Source organism: Polyodon spathula, chromosome 13 (assembly GCF_017654505.1).
Source record: "Polyodon spathula isolate WHYD16114869_AA chromosome 13, ASM1765450v1, whole genome shotgun sequence".
Lineage (NCBI taxonomy): Eukaryota > Metazoa > Chordata > Actinopteri > Acipenseriformes > Polyodontidae > Polyodon > Polyodon spathula.
Window position 1 is genome coordinate 5,406,082 of NC_054546.1, and position 19,001 is coordinate 5,425,082.

At 36.7% G+C, this 19,001-nt stretch overlaps 1 protein-coding gene across 1 annotated transcript; it reads left to right on the forward strand.

Moving 5' to 3' along the window:
• The first annotated feature begins 1,850 nt into the window (after nt 1-1,850).
• LOC121325186 ((E2-independent) E3 ubiquitin-conjugating enzyme FATS-like) lies at nt 1,851-17,553 on the forward strand. The gene is made up of 10 exons (XM_041267514.1): nt 1,851-2,802; nt 3,977-4,049; nt 9,509-9,603; nt 10,622-11,786; nt 11,922-12,188; nt 12,465-12,655; nt 13,244-13,424; nt 15,084-15,147; nt 15,817-15,916; nt 16,855-17,553. The coding sequence occupies exons 1-10, from the start codon at nt 2,188-2,190 to the stop codon at nt 16,891-16,893; spliced, it is 2,790 nt and encodes a 929-aa protein (XP_041123448.1). The 5' UTR covers nt 1,851-2,187; the 3' UTR covers nt 16,894-17,553.
• Nucleotides 17,554-19,001: the final 1,448 nt, after the last annotated feature.

Genomic DNA, 19,001 nt, shown 5'->3' on the forward strand with positions numbered 1-19,001 from the left:
ATTTTACAATACAATCGTATCTATAAATATGTTTGAAATACTGTGAATGAATGTAAATCAAAATTAATGAATGAAAACCTATTTATTACAATAAAAAGGTGAACCAGCAATAATGTTTACCAAGCACCTGTAGTAGCGAGTTTAATGTTTAAACTGCAGGAACGTCAAGTAGACTATTGTGCGTTTTACAAAATAGCTTTTCGAAGTCTTACGTGTTTCCAGATATCGAGTTGTTCTAACAAACATAATACCATTGAGGGTAATGTAACAGCTTGATTAAACACACAAATTGACCTGCATACAGGTGACTTTGATAAATACAGAGCAATTCCACTTCACTCGATGTGACAAAGCCAACAGCTTAGCAAGTACATAAGTCTAATACCATTAGAACCTTTTCCATTTGCTAAATCTTTAAACTGTTTAGTTTTGTAGTTTTTTTTGTTTGTTTGTTTTGTTTTTAGTGAATTATCTGAAACACAGAAATCTGTTCTGTATCATAGAAGGTGTTCTAAAATGAACATTTTATAGACTTTCTGTAACTAATTTGTCTCAACCCCACTGATAATAGGGTGTTACTTTAGATTATATTGAATTATGTTTAACCTGTGTTATAAAACTAGAAAGTATATTCTAGTTACATACAGCCAGAGGGTACTGCATATCCAAACTGCCCACTGTCTGTTTCATCAAACCACCAAACAATTATAATGAATCAAACTCATTATTGTATCTTTCATTTTATAAGGAAGCACTCTGCCAGTATGACCAGAAGGAGCTCCAGTTGTCAGGTTAGCAGGCAGCTCATGTCTGTTTAAGGTCCAGGGTACCTATTTCATTATAAGCCTTATATATTATTTTCCACAAGAATGCAATAGCTTTGACCCTTGATTGCTTTCTTACCCATTAAGTTTGTCTTCCAGGGTTCACTTTGTTGCACTGTTGAAATATATAATCCTCTTTTTGAAATGGTGCCCTATAGTGATTCACAGTACACAGAGCATGTGTTGCTGTGCTTTGAGTGGAAATTCATTTTGCATGCCCATCTATTTACCTTAGATCCCTCCAGAACATTTCCATAGCAATTAATAATTATTAAACCATTAAGTACCAAATTAAGAAAAGCACCAAGGGGGAACCGTTCATGAAGAGCATCTACAGTGCTGTTCTTAACGACAAGAATTTGAAAGAGATTTCTCTAATATATATATATATATATATATATATATATATATATATATATATATATATATATATATATATATATATATATATATATATGCTGTATTAACGAACTGTTTGCTGCTATCAGTGCTTTGGTAACAAGATGATTAATCTTGTATTCAGAACAAATGAACAAAGTTCCCTAAGGCTATTATTATTATTATTATTATTATTATTATTATTATTATTATTATTATTATTATTATTACAGAAGGCCAAAAATAGACTCATCCAGTTGCACATACTGAAGGAACCACCCCTGCATGCTCTGCCTCTTGTGCACTGTAGCAGAGATCTCCTTTGTTCTTTGAAAGTGGATCACACACAGAGAAGCTCCCATCAGTTACAATGTGTCCTTCACAGGCTTCTGAACTAGGGCTGTCGTTTATAGATTGGTATTTACCACCTACACTGTAAAAGATTCCAGGGGGCAAAAACACATCCATTTGAAGTTCACTGCATCTAAAACTGCTTTATCAAGCAATATCGAGCTACATGGTCTCTCATCATAAAAGTATTGTTTTGATCTTAGACTTCTCTGAAGATTTACAAAGGAAGAAGGGGAGGGATGCCTTCTGTTGTATAAGATCTTAAGGTACAGTAAACTAACAACTTCGTCTGCCACTCTGGATCTTTTGGGAAAAGATCACAATTATAGCAAGTTAAACTTATTATGTTGTTAAGTGTACAGACCATTGTTAACACTAAAATCTAAATAATGTTTTTTTTAATAACAATTGGTTTGTGTATACATATTGTGCAATGAAATGTGTTTTAGAATTTTAGCCTTGTACATAAATAAAATGTAAGGCTAACACCACAGGGTTACAATAAAGTTATTTTAAGACTCAATGCTTCATCTTTAGCAGGGTAGCTGCAGTTAAACCCAGTTTGATCTTGGTGGTAACCGAGGTAGCATTTTTTCCTTCCTACTTTATTAATGGCTTGTGTATAATAAACATTATGAAAACAGTGAAATTTGAGAGGCGACTGCAGTTACCTGAGAACCACAGAAGAATAGGCTGTGAGTCTGCGGGTCCTGGGTTACTTGCTAACAAGCATTCAGGGGAAGCACATTGGGATTGCTTGGTATCTCAGGTGCAAGTTCTGCCACTCAGCAGACCACAACCAATAAGCTGTATAGAAAGCAATGGCCTGGAAAGCCTGCTGATGCAGATGAAACGACCCCACAAACAATCAACAGGGGCCCTTCCAGTCAACAAAATACCTCCGCTGTCTGTCAGAACGGTGTCTCTACCAGAACTGTGCAACAAAGGCATTGTGGTGACACCACAACAGCGGGGAATCCTCGAATCTACTCCACGTTGCTTTCCACCTTCTAGAAGATGGTCGTTTATGTCTGCATGCAATGAGGATACCTCTGGAGGGAGTGTCACACCTGTCTCTAAAGGCTATCTGGAGAAGGCTTGTTTAAGGTGTATGGCAAGGAAGGAATGTGTCGTTTTCTGCACGATGGAGACTGTTAAAAGAGGATGGTTGCCAATGCAGAAGAAAGCAGCCATCTGCGTTATTCACAGCGATAAGGAGCAGAAAGAGACTGCTGCTTCCGCAAGAGAGGTATGATACTGTATTAAGTAGTGGGAAAAGAATTAGGCTTACTAAGAACAGGCATACAGAGACATATGTGCATATTTAAAAAAAAAAAGAAAAAAAACTGTTATGGATTACAGCTCATGTGATTAAATTTTTTTGTTAAGTCATGCTTGAGTTTACTTTTATAATTAAAGTTGTTTTTTTTTAAGAAGAGCTAAGAGCTAAAATTATAAGTTGATAAGATTTAGCCTGCAAAAAAGGCTGTTATGCTTAAAGTATTTCAATAGTAATTGGATATCATTTAAAAATTTTAATTTTCCTTTAAAAAATTGCCAAATGTGGTATTAGCCATTACCATTGGATTTCAGTGATCAAACAATTTATTTAACAAAATAAAAAAATGTTCAGTGTATAAGATTAACTAACACATTGCTCCTTCTGCTGTGTTTGTGCAAAACAAAGAATAGACTGCCCTCTTTGATATGTTTTTTATTCACAATTTTCAGTCTTTCATTTGAAACGCCTACTTTGTAGACACCTGATTTATTATCACCTCACACCTAAGACGCTATCTTATATTATTTGACAAGGTAGGACTTGTTTGTTTTCCCCACTGCTGCCAAGTTGAAATTATTCCATGTGACTACATTACGCCATTTAAGCTTCAGGAAATCAGAAGAGCTGCCAGATAGAATTGTAACATCTTAACAAAATGTTTCCTGCTGCACTACACACTCCCTGAAAGAAGTGCCAGGAAACAGAACACAATGCAGTGGCATCTAATGATGTTATATAAGTCAACCTGCTCAGCACTCAGTAGCTGGCACTTAGACATGGTCTCATGTGCTCCACATATGTTAAAGCTTAAAGGATGGGGTGGGGGGTAGGTTTAAAATTCAGCATTTGCAAGAGGGTTTGAAGTCAATCAGTATTATTAATATGTGTGCGGTGCACTACTAGATGGAATGGTATTTCTAACATCCACTAGGGGCAGAGTGTTGCAGGAGGACATGTTTATCAGGGTTACACTGTGGTGTACCATGCGTTCTGGGAGGTGGAACATGATCCTAAGAGCTATGTTGAGCACACAGAGGTGCTTTAAACATCTGAGGGTCTTTTTTTTTCCAAGGCACCAGGATGCAATGACTGAAACAGAAAATTTACCATTTCAGTAATTATGCCTTTGTTATTTTAACAGAAGGTGAACTCTGCAAAGCGAAACAACTTGGACCATAAGCATAACCCAAGAAACAATGACAGCATTTATACAGGTAACTGTGAGATTACAATGTATTTACTTAGTTCCAAACGACTTCTCTTGTCCTTTACAAGTACGTGTTGTGTTTGGAATTCAAGAAATGTTGACACGTCCAGTACAATGCAACAGATAAACTGTGCTCCTTTCTCATTCAATAACAAGCCACAGACAATTTTACAGCACTGCGGAATCACTCCGGACAGCATGAACAGCATGTGCGGTTATCCCAGGGTTCCGCTTGAAAGCATGTGGTACACTCAGTCAAGGTGGATTCACTGGTACTGTCAAATGCTCTAAAAAAGTAACTGTGGATTATCTCAGTCGATATAAATTGTCCAAGTTACAACGTGTCTGCTTTGATGCCGTTAGTACCCTTGGCAGTGCGTTCAGTTCATGAGTCATGCACTGTTTGCTAAGTGAATTGCCTTACTGAATAGTTACAATAAACAAACAAACAAAGTGGCTTCTGTATAAATAATGTTTTGTCCATTTGGGGATGAGGAGAGCACGTCACTGAGAGCAAAATTAAAATGCAGCTAAAACACAGTTGAGTTGTTTATATGGCCTAAATATTTCAGGCCCCACAGTCAGTCTTGGTAGAGGGCTCTGTAGCTTTGGCACACTAGCGGGTTCCCTTATTCACCATTTAGACTGTGGTAGGCATTGCATCATGTGCATTTATTAAAAATTCTAGACACATCTGTGTTTTAAACCTAAATACCACATACAGTGTTACATACATACCTTGTAAATAGATAAAGCTCCTTGGTTTGCATATGGCACCATGACAAATACAATCTCGTCTTCGCTCCATTCCAAGACAAACAGTGTCCCCAACAGTGAGCAAGCCAAGGCTGAAGCAATCTGTGGAATATTTTTTAAAACAATTTGGTTGTCAGTTGAAAAAGCTTGTTTGTGATTTCTGTTGCTTTTTAAGTGGCAATTGCACTGAATTGTTTTGAAATCAGTAAAAAGCAATTGTTCAGAATTGCTAGAAAATGTGTGGTGATCGTTGATGTTTGTGTTTCCGATGTGTGTGTGTGTGTGTGTGTGTGTGTACATGCAAACCCAGTGTGTGTGTGTGTGTGTGTGTGTGTGTGTGTGTGTGTGTGTGTGTGTGTGTACATGGTACCAGACTTGTACTTTCAAAACGTGGGAAGGTAATTTGTTAGTGTACGAAAGGGTCGTTTTTACAACCAGGTAAAACGATTTGTAGTTTGTCTTGGAACAAAAACAAAAAATAACTGTGATCATAATATAATTTGGTAATAGAAACAGCAAAAGAGGCAACAAAAAAAAGCCCCTGTCCAATAACATCACAGCCTTATTTGATGTATGTGGTGGAACTGAGTAATCATCCCAGAGTTCAGTTATATACCAATAATTCTCAAAACTACACCCAGGTGTGCTATTCATGAAAAATAAAAAATAAAAAATGAAAATCATAGATGGCATTTATTCCCTTTTTAAATATGTTTTACTTTATGTACAGCACAGTTATAAAGAGTTAGTAGGTTTAAATTCAAGTGTCTTTGTTTTTTACTCTATTCTTTTTGAAGTGTGTTAGAGTGCTTTCACCTGATGTCTCTTGAAGTAGTCTGCTTCGGATCAAATTTCCTTTTTTTTTGCTGGCAAAACACTTGCTGTGCAAAATAATAATGTACATGGCAGGAAACTGAAGAGAAGATCCTGTGTGCATAGTTTTATTAAGAAAAGCAGTATTGAGTAATAAGCACATTGAATGTGAAGCAATTTGCTGTTTAAACATGTTGGGGTCTATTCATTTTATCTAACATCTGTTGATCTAAATACCACCATTATTTAGAGCACTATGACTTTTTTTGGGTCAAGGTTATGAAAACCTACATATCTACTGTAACAGTGCATGTGAGTCTCTGTGGTGTAGTTTGTCTTTAAAAGCATGCAAGCTTTGGTAATTTACAATAAAGCTATTGGTGGCTTATTGTCATTAGGATGTTGCAATTCTGATTAGCAAATAGGGACAATGGGAGTTTCCCCTCGTTATCCAGCAAACATCCTCCTGCTTGGGGGTGGGGGTGGGGGGAGAATAGTTCAGTCTCTCTGCCGGTCTCATCTTGGAAAAGTTGCCCAGTACCAAGATGAATGACCTAAGCCTAACTGGGATTTGATGTTGAGTGAAGATGTGATAAAAAAAAAATATAGCACTCACCAAGTAATATGTTGCTGATGACAGGCAAACTAATATTCATGTTAAAGAGCCCAATTGAAGTGCTATGTAAAATGAAACATTGCTGAGTGAAGAAAGACGTTATTAGTGCCTCCATACCACAGTTGCCAACAGTGCCCTGTAGCAGATGGCTGTTGATATTGGCAGCAGGAATGAAGCCATGTTTAATGTTTTCTGCTGCTGAAGGCAATTAGAACTCTTTAGTATATAAAATGGTAATTAAGTAACAATAAGGAGGTCCTTTTAGTGAGAGAATTATTGTGGAGCTAAAACTCTGGCACTGGTCGACCATCTGTACTACCAGTTAGAGCATATTTCTATTGAATAAATGTAGTAGTATCAATGGTGATAGGGCTACAAACCAAGAATTTGTGCAACTTTTGTAAAAAAAAGTCTTTGCTGAACCGTTTCTTTTTGTATTTCTAAATTCAGCATTATTGAGTGCTTAATAATTATGGAGGATGCTCATCTTAATAATAAGTATATACCCTTATAAAAGTTTACCATAGTATTTTTGCACAGTATTTCTTCAGTTTTAAAATAAATAAAAAGTAATCTTTAATTTTATATAGCACCTTTCATAATGGACCACCATCACAAAGTGCTTTGCAAGATATGAGACTAGGGTGTGTGTACTATGCATCAGCTGCAGTCACTTACAACAATGTCTCACCCCAAAGACAGTGCACAAGGTGGTTAAGTGACTTGCTCAGGATTGCAAAATGAGTCAGTGGCTGAACTGGGATTTGAACTGGGTACCTGCTGGTAACAAGCCTGTTTCTTTAACCACTGGACCACACAGCTTCCTCTGTGCATTTACCATATTTTACCCTGGTTTACCATGTTTATTAATATTCTTTACCCTGCTTTCACTATGCTTTATTACACTTTGCTATGCTTTTACTATGGTAAACCTTTCTAAGAGTACAACCCTACACAGACCTAACAAGTTAAATGTGAAGAAGCTAGTTGGAGGTGAAGGGCTGTTGCTGAAAATTAAGAAGAGAAAAGGGAGTCGGCACAAACAAAATATTCATGTCGTTATTGTAAAGGGATTCAGCCACGTGAATTGCCCATCTCTTCAAGAAAGAAAGCCTGCAGCCAGGGAGAATTTTAATTTGCACACAGTTAATCCCGGTGCTTTTGTGACACCAATTATTTACCCACCAATCCCATCCCAACAAAGCACAGGCCTTATCTGAACAGATAACCTCCATTCATCTGGGTGCTATTCAAAGACGACAAGGTGAGAATGAATTAGGGTTGGGAGCCGGTGCTGCTTGAAAGGGATGCCAATGCCAGGGAGGTGAGAAGTGCATTAATTGTTGAAAGGACAGGCTCTCCAGTTACAGGGCGGAATACTTTGGGTTGTCTATAATGTTTGGTAGGTGAGCAGCAGACATTAGTAGCTGGTCCAGTGCTTTCTAAATGAGAGATCATGCCCAACCTTCTGAATTGTTCTGAGTACCAACAAAAGCCTTACAAGGCTGACTCTGAGGCAGGGCTACCAAAGTGTTTTGTCACAGAGGTTTACTTCACTGTACAGCATTCAATCTTAATTGACAGGTGCTTGTACCCTGGTAAGTTAAAACTTTTATTTTATAAAGTATATTTTCAAGTAGTTTAATTTAATGCATTATCAAGCAAAAGTAAAACATGGCATGTATTTGGTTTATTTATGTAAATGCAACAAAGCAGCATGTGTATGCGTATTGATGTGCAGTAATTAAATGCACTGCAGGCTGCAATACCAAGGCTGATACAAATGACCAAATTAGATAAATGAGGATTTCTTTGTTACAATGTGGAATCGTCTACTTAAAAACAAAACAAAACAAAAAAAAACAAGTTTGGTTAAGAATGTAGAAAACACTTTTAAAACATTCCTCATTGAAAATGTATATTTATTTATTTTGTATTTATTTTTAACACACATATTTGGTTCAAACTGGTTAAAATATTTTCTTTTAATAAATTGTATTTTATTATTTTACTATATTTCATGCACATGTCCGGTTCCAGTAGATAGGGCCAGGAAAACAACAGAAAATCCTAATTTCATTTTAGGATTCTAGGAAATGGATGTTCCATGTTGTCCTTTAAGGATTTACTATGTATCAAATAATCTGTCACATTCTGGTAGCAGATGTGCAGTTTCCTAGGTAACGGAACTACAACGTGACATCAGGCCCAGATGGAGTGATGCTGAGTTATATTAATAATAAACTATATTAATATTGTAACCTTATTTGCCAAAATTTTAAAACATTAGCATAAATTGAATGTAGGTAATGTTCTCATTATAGTATCAAGAATCATTCATTAGTAGTACAAAAACAACATTGTCTCATCAATACAATAGTGGGGTCTTTGATACATCTATAATTGTAAGAAATATGAGGTATACAGGAGATAAAACACCTCTGGAATCTTTGAATGCTTTTGTTCCAAGCATTGTATTTTAAAGTAATTATTCCTAATATTTTTCATGTGAATCAGAAGTAAAGTTCTCCACAACCTTTTCTTCAGGCTTCTATTTTTTCTGTAAGTGGTCTGAGTTTTGTATGTGTGTGGAGAGAGGAATAATGACTCACATTTTCGTTGCATAGCAACAGCCCTCTCTTCAGAGAGATGTTCATAATGACAATCCCCCTGGAAACTCTTTCAAGATTTTCATGTAAAGCCAGAAACTGCTAATTTGTTTTACTTTGGGCAACCTGCAATATTTTTAAGTTGATACATGTATATTTTGTACTTCTTTTTTGTTTCTGTTCTGTTTTTGTTTTTTAACTTCAAAGAAAATTTAAAAATATATTAATATTGATAAGAGCATATGGCACTTTCACTAGGATTAAATTATAATTACGGCTGCTGTTCGTAACTTTTAAAAGTACCAAATACAGTATCAAAAGCTATGACAATGCATGTTATACAATGATAGCACTGCATACAATCCATCATCATAGTTGTTTGTTTTTATCGTACTTTTAAAGATGTAATAAAAAAGCAGCATATTTAAAAATGTAATCCTGGAAGAACTGCATTTACCATTGTTCTTAAAACACCTTTTATTCACAGCTTGACCATTCTTTCGGCTATCTATGTCTATTCATTGAATGTAACTAATATCTTTGAAGTCTTTATGCATTCTTTCTCATTTGATCTGATTATACTATAATTTGCACCACTGTCTAATATCCAGCTGTATATCTACTAGTATACAACAGTAACTGTATGTGCTTTGTTTGTTTTCTAAATTATAGATGCAAGTAAAGGAAACCAATGTAATTCCTGTATATCTTCAACAGAGCAGAGATCTGAGGGATTTCCTTTTAAAGGTACCACAGACATTCGCAAGGTACATTTCATTTCCCTTTCATGCTGCATTTTGTGTCCTTGTAAAAGCCAATGCAAAATCATATACTGTGCAGAAAAACATATGATTCTTTGCTAGCATCTTACCTGAGTTTCCTTTGCCTTTGTTCACAAAACAGCTATCCAAGCGAAATTCAGTTAGTTGGTCGGACAGCAGTCTCTGGCAAATGTTCACTGCATGTGGCTACTGCATTCTCGATGAGAAACAGTAATTCATTATATAAAGAGCTTTAATTAAAAAAAAAAAAAAAAAAAAAAAAAAAAAAAACTAGTCAGCTGCGTTCGAACCGCCCTCCAGAGAAGTTTAAAGTGCAGAACACATTTTGGAAATAAAAAAAAGCTAAACTAAAAACTAAACTATTTTAAGGGGGCAGTGGAGAGGGTACTAAAGTTAATTAACAGTATATTTTTAAAAACTTTGATTACAGTAGTATATCTTTAAGAAATTACAGGGTACAACTGAGGAAACAATTACGTGACATCAAATTCCTAGTATCAGAACAGGTAAACTGTTGCCCTTGATGGTTTAACTAATCTGGATTGAATTACAACTGATGCACAGGAAACCAACTATTATGCTTTAAAAAATTAAAACAAATACAAATTAACAAATGCATTGTTTCTTATTTACTGTATTTGTACAACACAACAAAAGTAAATAATCAATATGTGACCCATAAATAAAAGTCCCTATGTAACTTTGTAAACTTGATTAACTGTGTAACTGGTTGTTTCTCCCCCACGTCTTCGGTCTAGCAACCATTGGCACTTTGCTTTATCTGTCATCAGAATTTATCAGGGGCACACTACTGTGTAAATTCTATTTTGACTTCAAAAACAATGAGTAGAGTGGACTGGTTAATTTGTATGGGAATATATCTCAACTCTGGAATCATGACCAGATTGGTTAAACTTAATATAACTGTACAAAACACAGTGTCCTACTAGGAAGGGATACATAAATAATAAGGTTTTATTTTTATTTTGTTTTTCACTTGCAGGCCTTCAACAAAGAGAAAGTTGGTTTGCTGGAAAACAGTCTGCCAGATCCCATAGGGGGTTTCTTGCAAGACCTCTGGGGAAACAAGACAGCTTTGTCATCATTTTGGCCTGATTTGATTCACTCTGATTATCCGCACAGGAAGGAATGTGCGGCACCCTGCATGAGTCCCTCACTTCCGTCAGAACAGCCAAGGACAATAGGAATTCTGAGGACCTCCAGAGAAATTTTGTGTCAGACAAACTCGGCTCACACGGAGAGTAAAGCTGACCTGTCAAAGATGAGACCAGGATTCTCATCCATCACAATAGCAGCTCGGAGAGTGGCAACACCAGCCAGCGCGCCACCAGAAACAACTCCTGGCACCTGTCTAAAACACACAGAGAGAGCTTTGCCTTTAAATGTTCTTGATCCTGTTGTCACTGTGGATGGGCCTTCGATTGGAAGGCACTGTAAACCTATCCTGAGAAACAGAAAAGCCACGATAATAAAGGTGACAGAGGACAGGCACAGGCACAGGTACAGTTACACAGAGGGCGAGAGTGGTAGAAAAACTAGAGTGCCCGAGTACAGGCACAGTTATGCTGAAGGTGAAAACAAAGAGAATAAATATTCTCATTTTTGTGAGGAGGGGGACAGAAGAGGCTCTTCTGCCTCCTCGTCGCGGGGTGTGGTTCAATCATCCGCCCACTATAAGGTGCCACCTGAGTCAGCAAATACTGTCTTATACCTGGACAAGTCCCTTTCCTTTTCCATCCACAAGCCTGAAAGAAGCACAGTCCAACAGGTTTACAGATCAGCCCTATCTTTGTATCTGAACTGCAGTTCTCCCAAAGAAACACTAGATGGCGGAATTGGCAAGACAAATGAAAATTGTTTACCGGGTCCTAAACCCACTGGGAACAGCAGCAGAGTATCTGATAACACAGAAATTAACCAGGAGACTTCCACAGTCCCACCATTAAATCAGAATGGGTTACCTCCTCAGAAACATTCATGTGTCAACGGCATCTGGGGCATTGCGTCTCAATCAAGTGCTGCTGCCTTGAAAAAAAGGGCCCTTTGTGTACCAGCACCACAAACAGAGAAACAAGAACATCATTTTAATTATGGGACCAGCATGCATCAGAACAATTTCAGGACCCTGTATCTCAATGATGCCCATGGTATGTAAGGTATCCAAATTTAATGAAAAATTTTTCATCACTGTAGCCCAATTGCTTCTGTGAGATGCTCATGCTCAGTTTGTTGTTTATTTTTGTCATAACAGGTCATAACATAACATAACTTTGGCATTACAGGTCCCCAGAATTCCAGTAATCTAAACAGGAAGCAAGCTGATGATCAGGGTGTAGCCAGCTTTGCTTCCCTTCCGGAACAAAATGCACTCGCGAGAGGTTCCTCTCCAACCGGTGACTCTTTATTGAAGGGAAATTACTGCAGTGCAGTTACAGTAACAGCTCAAGCAAAACTCCAAACACAGCTTGCATACCAGATACCACACAGTCCAGTGGCTGTTTCAGCAAGGAATTCTAAGCTGTTTTCCAAAATGACTCGGGATACTTTTGGTAATCTTGTTTCATCTTTTTAAATCTCTCCTTTTTTTGTATGTTCAAGTAAAGTCTTAAAATCCAGTTGTTTAAAAGGTGATGTAGGAAATACTACTACTAAAATATTATGTAAATTAGGAAGGAGATATGACACTTCATCAGTACAATACTGCTGATTGAATGAGGCTTCAAAAAATTTAAGAAAACTTTTACCTCAGTTTATGATGTTTATTTTTTTAAAAAGGGCTTCTCTAGTTAAACTGGCAATCTGTTCCCTTCTCTCCCCTTTAATAGATCATGTGACAAGTTTGGGCAAGGTGTCAGACTGTGAGAAAGAAGACATCAGACAGCAGTCCACCCCCGGTGTGATAACAGAACATACAGCTTACTCCGCAACCAGGAACCCAGGGAAACCAAATCAGTGCGTTCAGTCAGAGACCCACACTGACCTTGAGGACGGCTCTCAGACAGCACTGACTCTAAGAGTAAGAGACATGAAAGGTCACCTGTACAGCAGTGGAAGCAGGTTCGATGATGGGCCAAACTACTGTCTGAATTGGACATCAGTTCTTAGCATATTTTAAAACATAGATTGTATATAATATGAAGTCCAGTATGTGTGCAGACATTTTTTTTTATCAGTTTGCTATTACATTGCGTTACTGTTCCTCTGGTGTACATCCTTAAGTAGATCAAATACTTAATATGATTGTGCTGATGTGAGTAGAATGAGACATTGCATGAGACATTTACAATAGGATCTGACCTATGACCTGTGACTTCATATACTGTACACCCTCTAAGAACAGATTTGCAGATTACCATATTATTTACCCGTTATTAGAATATGTTTACTGTACTTTACCATGTTTTTTTTTTTTTTTTTTTTTAATTACATAACCTGTTTGATTTACTAAACTTTGCAATAGTTTTACCACAGTACAATGCTGATAAGGTCACAGCAACAATTCATGTTTTGGTGTGTGTGTGGGGGGGGGGGGTACAGAGAGACAGACAGGTGCTGCAGCTGTAACAGTAACAGCTGGTGTTAAATGAATTGATGCCCTTTTCAGGAAGCCCTGGAACTCCTTCGGCCTGACTTCATAACTCGCTCCAGGGAACGTGTGCAGCAGCTTGAACTGCGAGCACTGCAGAGGAGAGCCGAGCAGAGCAAGAGGGTGAGACCACCCCCAGGAATACCCTCCAGCACCGCCAACAGAAAGAGGCAGTACACCAGACCACACCCTCTCAGTGGTATATACTACCAAACATTACCTTTATTTAAACAAAAAACTATCCCAATGCCAGAAACTGAAAGTACATGCGGCAAGTAGGTTGCAGTTCTATAAATTCAGTGACATTTCTCAGAACCACATTTTCTTTAGTCCATAAGCAACTCTCCCTCTTCATGTTTCTGTATCTTTCTACTAGAAAACCAGTTAGCACATGTTAGCACTGCTTTGTTGAAACTGTCTTGCTGAGACTCAATTTCCTTGATGTGCTTCAAAAATATAAACATGTACTGTAAAAACATACAGCTATTCTATATTTATTTGTGTTTCTGAAAGATAGCCCATTATTCCTTTAATGTAAATGGAATTTTCCAAGTAAATTACCAGCAGCACATTTCTCCCATACAGGCCTTCTTGTCTTTCAAGAAAAAAACTGATTGAAATTCTGAATCATTTATATGTAAATACCCACATCTGTGCGGTTTTGAGTCACATGATCCTCTTCAGTAGAACATTCGGTTTATTAAGTTATAATGAAATTCATAAAAGCAAGTTGTTGTATTCCAGTATAATTATCTACCAGGGTGCCTCTTTTGTAATTACAAGCACACTTGCTTGCCATGTAGTTACCCAACTACCCTAGTCAGAATCACAATGTGCGGTAGTAGAGCATTGCATTTACAGCACTGTATGAATGAGATCTCCTTCTGGTCTGAATTGAAGAGTCCCTGGTGTTCAAATTGCTTCATTTTCAATCCTGCAACATCAAGCAGATGTTACATGCCCTTTAAAAAAGTGGCAGTTTTATTAAAAAAATAGCAATATTGAAAAATAAATGTTCTAAATATGCACAAGAGGCACAGTTTTAAACTGCATTTTTATTTGAATGGATCTTGTTATAGTATTTGAAACTGCCATTATAGCCATTATGGGTGGTCTATTCAGAACCTGATTGGTTGAGACAGTCATGAGGTGTAGACCTGTATCTCTGTTAGATCTGTGCTGGACGAGGAGAAAAAGATTCTGTACAGAGAATAAAAACATCTTGGCCATGAACTACACAAGGGAAAATAAGTTTTTGTTTTCATGTCACAATGGTGTTCCCACAGTTTTTTTTTATATTCCAATATCTCATTTTATCATCTTGCATTCTCGCTGCCTCAACTACATATATTTAATTTCTTAGTTGTTTAATAATATGTGTGTTTCGTTTGTTTTTCTAATGTTTATGATGTGTTCCTGCATAGATAATTATTCCCCATACAAACCATTAAAAAAAAATCAAATTCTGAACTGATTGATCAAGGCAGATTGCGGGAGGTTAGGTGGGGAAATAAATCAGTGTTGCTCAGGTACAGGTACTAAAGCTAATGACAAGTAATAGGATTGCTTAAAGAAACTAGAAAGTGCACTTTTAAAGTTCCTTTGTTAAACACAGTAGTCGATGCATCTGTGTCTTCAAACCCATTCTGTTTAGAAGCCTGCAACCTGCGCATTCTTAAATACAAAAAACAAACAATAAAACCTAAACCAATTAGTTTCTTAATTGGACAGCTGGTCCAAGTGTGTCGGTGTTTACCAATGATACATGCTGTATGTCTATTGACAAGGACGATCTTAACAACAAGAAAGTGACTGGAACAAATAAATAGCACAACATTACTGTCCCTGTTGTTTTCAGATAACCTTTTCAAGCCAAAAGAGAGAACCTTTTCAGGAAAGGAGATGCAACTGAGATCTAAAAGGTAAAAAAACAGAAAACCAGCTTTGTTGAATATTTATTTTAGTAGAGCAGTGTTTCATTTTATTATATTATATTTGCTTACTGAATTTGTGTTTGTATCTCTATTTGGTTATGAAAGATACTCGTTACAAGGTTGAGAAAGTAAGTCAAGTCACTTTTATTCCTGTATTTTAGAATGGTATATATAATCATTGCTCTAGAGGATCTGAATGCGTTTTTTTTTTTTTTTTTTTTTAATGAATTATGAATTGGATACAGTTTAGTACTAATATAACTGTTATAAATTATTTCTAATGGTTTGAGGTTCATGATTGTGCGTTAAAACACACTCGCACCTTAAGAGGATTTACAAATGCTTTGTGTGTTAAAAGTTGTATGTATTTCAGTAGCATACATATAGTCCAAACAACAAGGCTTTTTGTTTCAGTGATAAAGACAATTGTAACCCTTCTTAAACTGTAAACCAATTCCATTTTGGAGAGTGAATGGACTTTGGCAGTTCTTTTTATCTGCTTCCACAGTGATAAGAAGTCTTTATTTCAGCTGTGAAGCATCTCTTTGTACTTCCCCATTCACGGTCAGAGCAGATGATTGACAATGGGCACTGCTGGCCACTCCTGCACTCTGCAAAACTGAAATGGTGTTTTCTCTTGATTGCAAATATTGACAGGATTTACAAACAGCTGCCTGAAGTGAAAAGGAGAAAGGAAGAAGAAAAGAAAAAAGTGGTATCACAAACAAACAGGCTGCGGGCTGAGCTTTTTAAAAAGGTATGACTTTGCACTATGGCTGATATCAAGCAACACTCTCCACTCACCGTGACTGGGGCGTGCTAACATGCAGCAGTGCTGCTGTAGCTCTATGCATCCATTGACCCCTCTCGTAATGCCATATTAGAACTGATCGCTTAGTACAGCAAGTGTGCAAAACTTGATTGTGAAGGTGAGGAAGTCAGCTTTTTTAGTGATCAGACACTACTACCTACTTGCTGGGGGTACTATACCAGTGTTTGTTTGAGTGGAAGAGGGGCAGGGGAACTGTTTGCTTCTCACCAGCAGAGGTCACTGTTTGGCAGCGGCAGTGTGTTGAATGTGGAAATACTTCAATACTGTAATTGTTGCAGAGTATTTTCAGAAATAATACATTTCTGAATTTTGCTATTGTTCATTCCAGGTTAGCAGTTGTCTTTTATAAAGGGGGAAACAAAATTACATTTTTATAGATGAAGTCAAGGAAATACTGTGAATCCTAATGCCAATCCTGAACAGTAGATGTCATTGCTCAGCTGTGCTTTTAAATAACATTTAACACATTGTTAAAAACACACATATATCTTTCCTTCATTAGTTATAAATGTATATATCATTTAGAAATATTATACATTATACAATGCAATAGTAGCTTAAAGCATCATCTAACATCACTGCTATTATCCAGGGCTGCCTTTAGGAACTTTGTTTAAACATGTGATGGCTCTAGGCAACTGTAGTAAACACATTTGTAACAAGAGCCTAAATTACATCAGAGTTTACGGTGAGCGCCATAGCTTTACCTTTCACTGGCCATGGCGCTGCCATAATTTTTATTTAATCCAAACCAAACACATGTTTACACTAATGGGCAAAAAAAAAAAAAAAAGAAAAGAAAACCTTGCTTGAGGGGTAATAATGTATTTCTTTTCTTTCTTTTAATTATTTTTTTTTTTTAGAAATTACTGGACCAAATACTACAGAGAAGCATTGATTGATGAAGATGGATCCCCTCTTAAAGGACATTCGCTGTGTGCCACTGCTTTTAGCCTAGCCCTGTCATGTATTTTTGATCCTGTCTGCTTTATTATAAGCTGTTTCATATTATGGTAACAGGGTTTTCTATCTTTACTTCAGAGGGTACCAACTGGGGCACTTGATATACCCAAGCAGCACTGCCCTCAGTACTATATACTGTAAATAATAGTTGTAAGAACTGATTCTGGAGTATACATAAATACTCTTTCTAATTTAACCTGGTTAAACAAAGAAGATATTTCTAGAGCATAACCCATGAACATTCACAGAGTGCTGATTGCATGAATTAAGGAAGGTCGAACTGACTATCCTCATGACAAAAGTAAGCACAGCACTCCAAGTATGTTATATAATAAGTGCAATGTATGGAAAAGAAAGTATGCTTAACCCTAAATTCAACAGCTTAAGGGAATTACTTTACTTTATTATCAAGCTTGGCATCTGCTTAGCAATGCGGTTTAAATTGGATTTTGGATTCTGATGTATGCAAGGTTGCAAATTGAATCACACATTTCAAGGATACAGTATTAAGCATAAAAAGACATTCAGTTTTGTTTAAACAAAGCTGTTATGTTTTAAATTGCTAATAAATCGCTCACTAAACAAAGCTGCTTCAATAAACTCCATGTTTTTCTAAAACAGAGGGTGTGTTTTGTATACCGGACGTTTGATCCTGTTTAATGTGCACTGTGTATTGTAATGTACTGTATATGTAATCTACCAGTCCATGCACTGATAAACAGTACAAGTTTTGTCCTTTGGTTTACATGAATCAGGAACATGCGGGAAAGGTTTTTATCATCCTAGGCAACTGAGTTCACTGAAGTTCAGCTGTGCTGCTTGAGTGCTTAAGGTGTTTACTATTTTGACAACTGCACTTCCTAACAGGACTTTCACAATTCTAGCTGACATGTGCAGCACTTGCACTGCTAGCTTTAATGGATAGAAAACCATCTTTAATGCTTCTTCAATGGAACACTAAGATGAGATTTTGTCAGGGTTATATAACGACACACATTGGAAGTGATACTCTTTTCCCATAGTATCTTTAATTCACATTGCATAGCTTGGTGTGAAAATATATATAAGTTTTTTTCTGTGAAATAGATATTGAGGTCTCAGAAATGTACAAAACGTTCATTATTCGTGATTTCAACATGTGAGTGCTGTAAACACACGCCAGTGAATAGTGTGTTAAAAACCAATATCCAGGAATCCTTACTGGAGAAAAAAACTGTCAGAGTCCGACTTAACAAAGTTAAAGCTAGGGAACTAAATTTATTATAAAATCTAATTAATCACTAAAGCGCTCTTTCCAAACATTATTAATTGATCATTAATTTACTGCTGTAGTAACTGGGGCTTGACTTTCAAACATATCTTTTCTTTTTTTTTTTTAATTTTAGTCTAAGTAAGGCTTTTTTTTTTCAATGCGGTTCAATATTTCAAATCTGTGTTGCTGTCCAGTAGAGGCTACTGCATTAGATAGGGTGCAATAATCATTCTTTGTACTAGAAAGATAACAATAAACCCTGTGGAATTTAGTTAAATCTTCCTAATGGAAAGGGGGATCTTCAAATGAAAGGAACTGACAAACTGACAAGTGTGGTCATAACAGGGAGCTGTTCTGAAGGATGGAATGTACTGTGTGTGTGTGTGTGTGTGTGTGTGTGTAATGTGAGCGGTTGAAGCCGAAGCAATAGCAATAATAGTAGACAGTATTTGATTTGATCGGTGTATACTATGGAGCTCCCCTCCTCAAATCTACTGCGCTGGAAGCCATTGTCTGACCTAAATAATTAGACCCTAAGGAACTTTTTGCTCAAAGAACCCAACAAATAACATAATGTTAAGCCTACCAATTAGAATACTGACGTGGAGTACTTGTACTGAGAAATTGCAGATCTTTGTTCTTCACTGTTACTAACAAACGCTAATGCCTGTTGTGTGTTTTTTTAAAGCGGTCGCATCTGTACCTAATTTGTCAATTCGCCTCTTATATACACTTAAAAGGAAATTTTAAAAAAGAACTTAATTTGAAAATGAACTTCAATCAACCGTTTTTATT

Bases quoted from the DNA above. Each gene is read 5' to 3' on its own strand.
- LOC121325186 (XM_041267514.1), top strand. From the start codon at position 2,188: ATGAAAACAGTGAAATTTGAGAGGCGACTGCAGTTACCTGAGAACCAC. The intron at 13,425-15,083 runs GTATATACTACC...TGTTGTTTTCAG, and splicing joins CAGACCACACCCTCTCAGTG to ATAACCTTTTCAAGCCAAAA. The intron at 15,148-15,816 runs GTAAAAAAACAG...AAATATTGACAG, and splicing joins ATGCAACTGAGATCTAAAAG to GATTTACAAACAGCTGCCTG.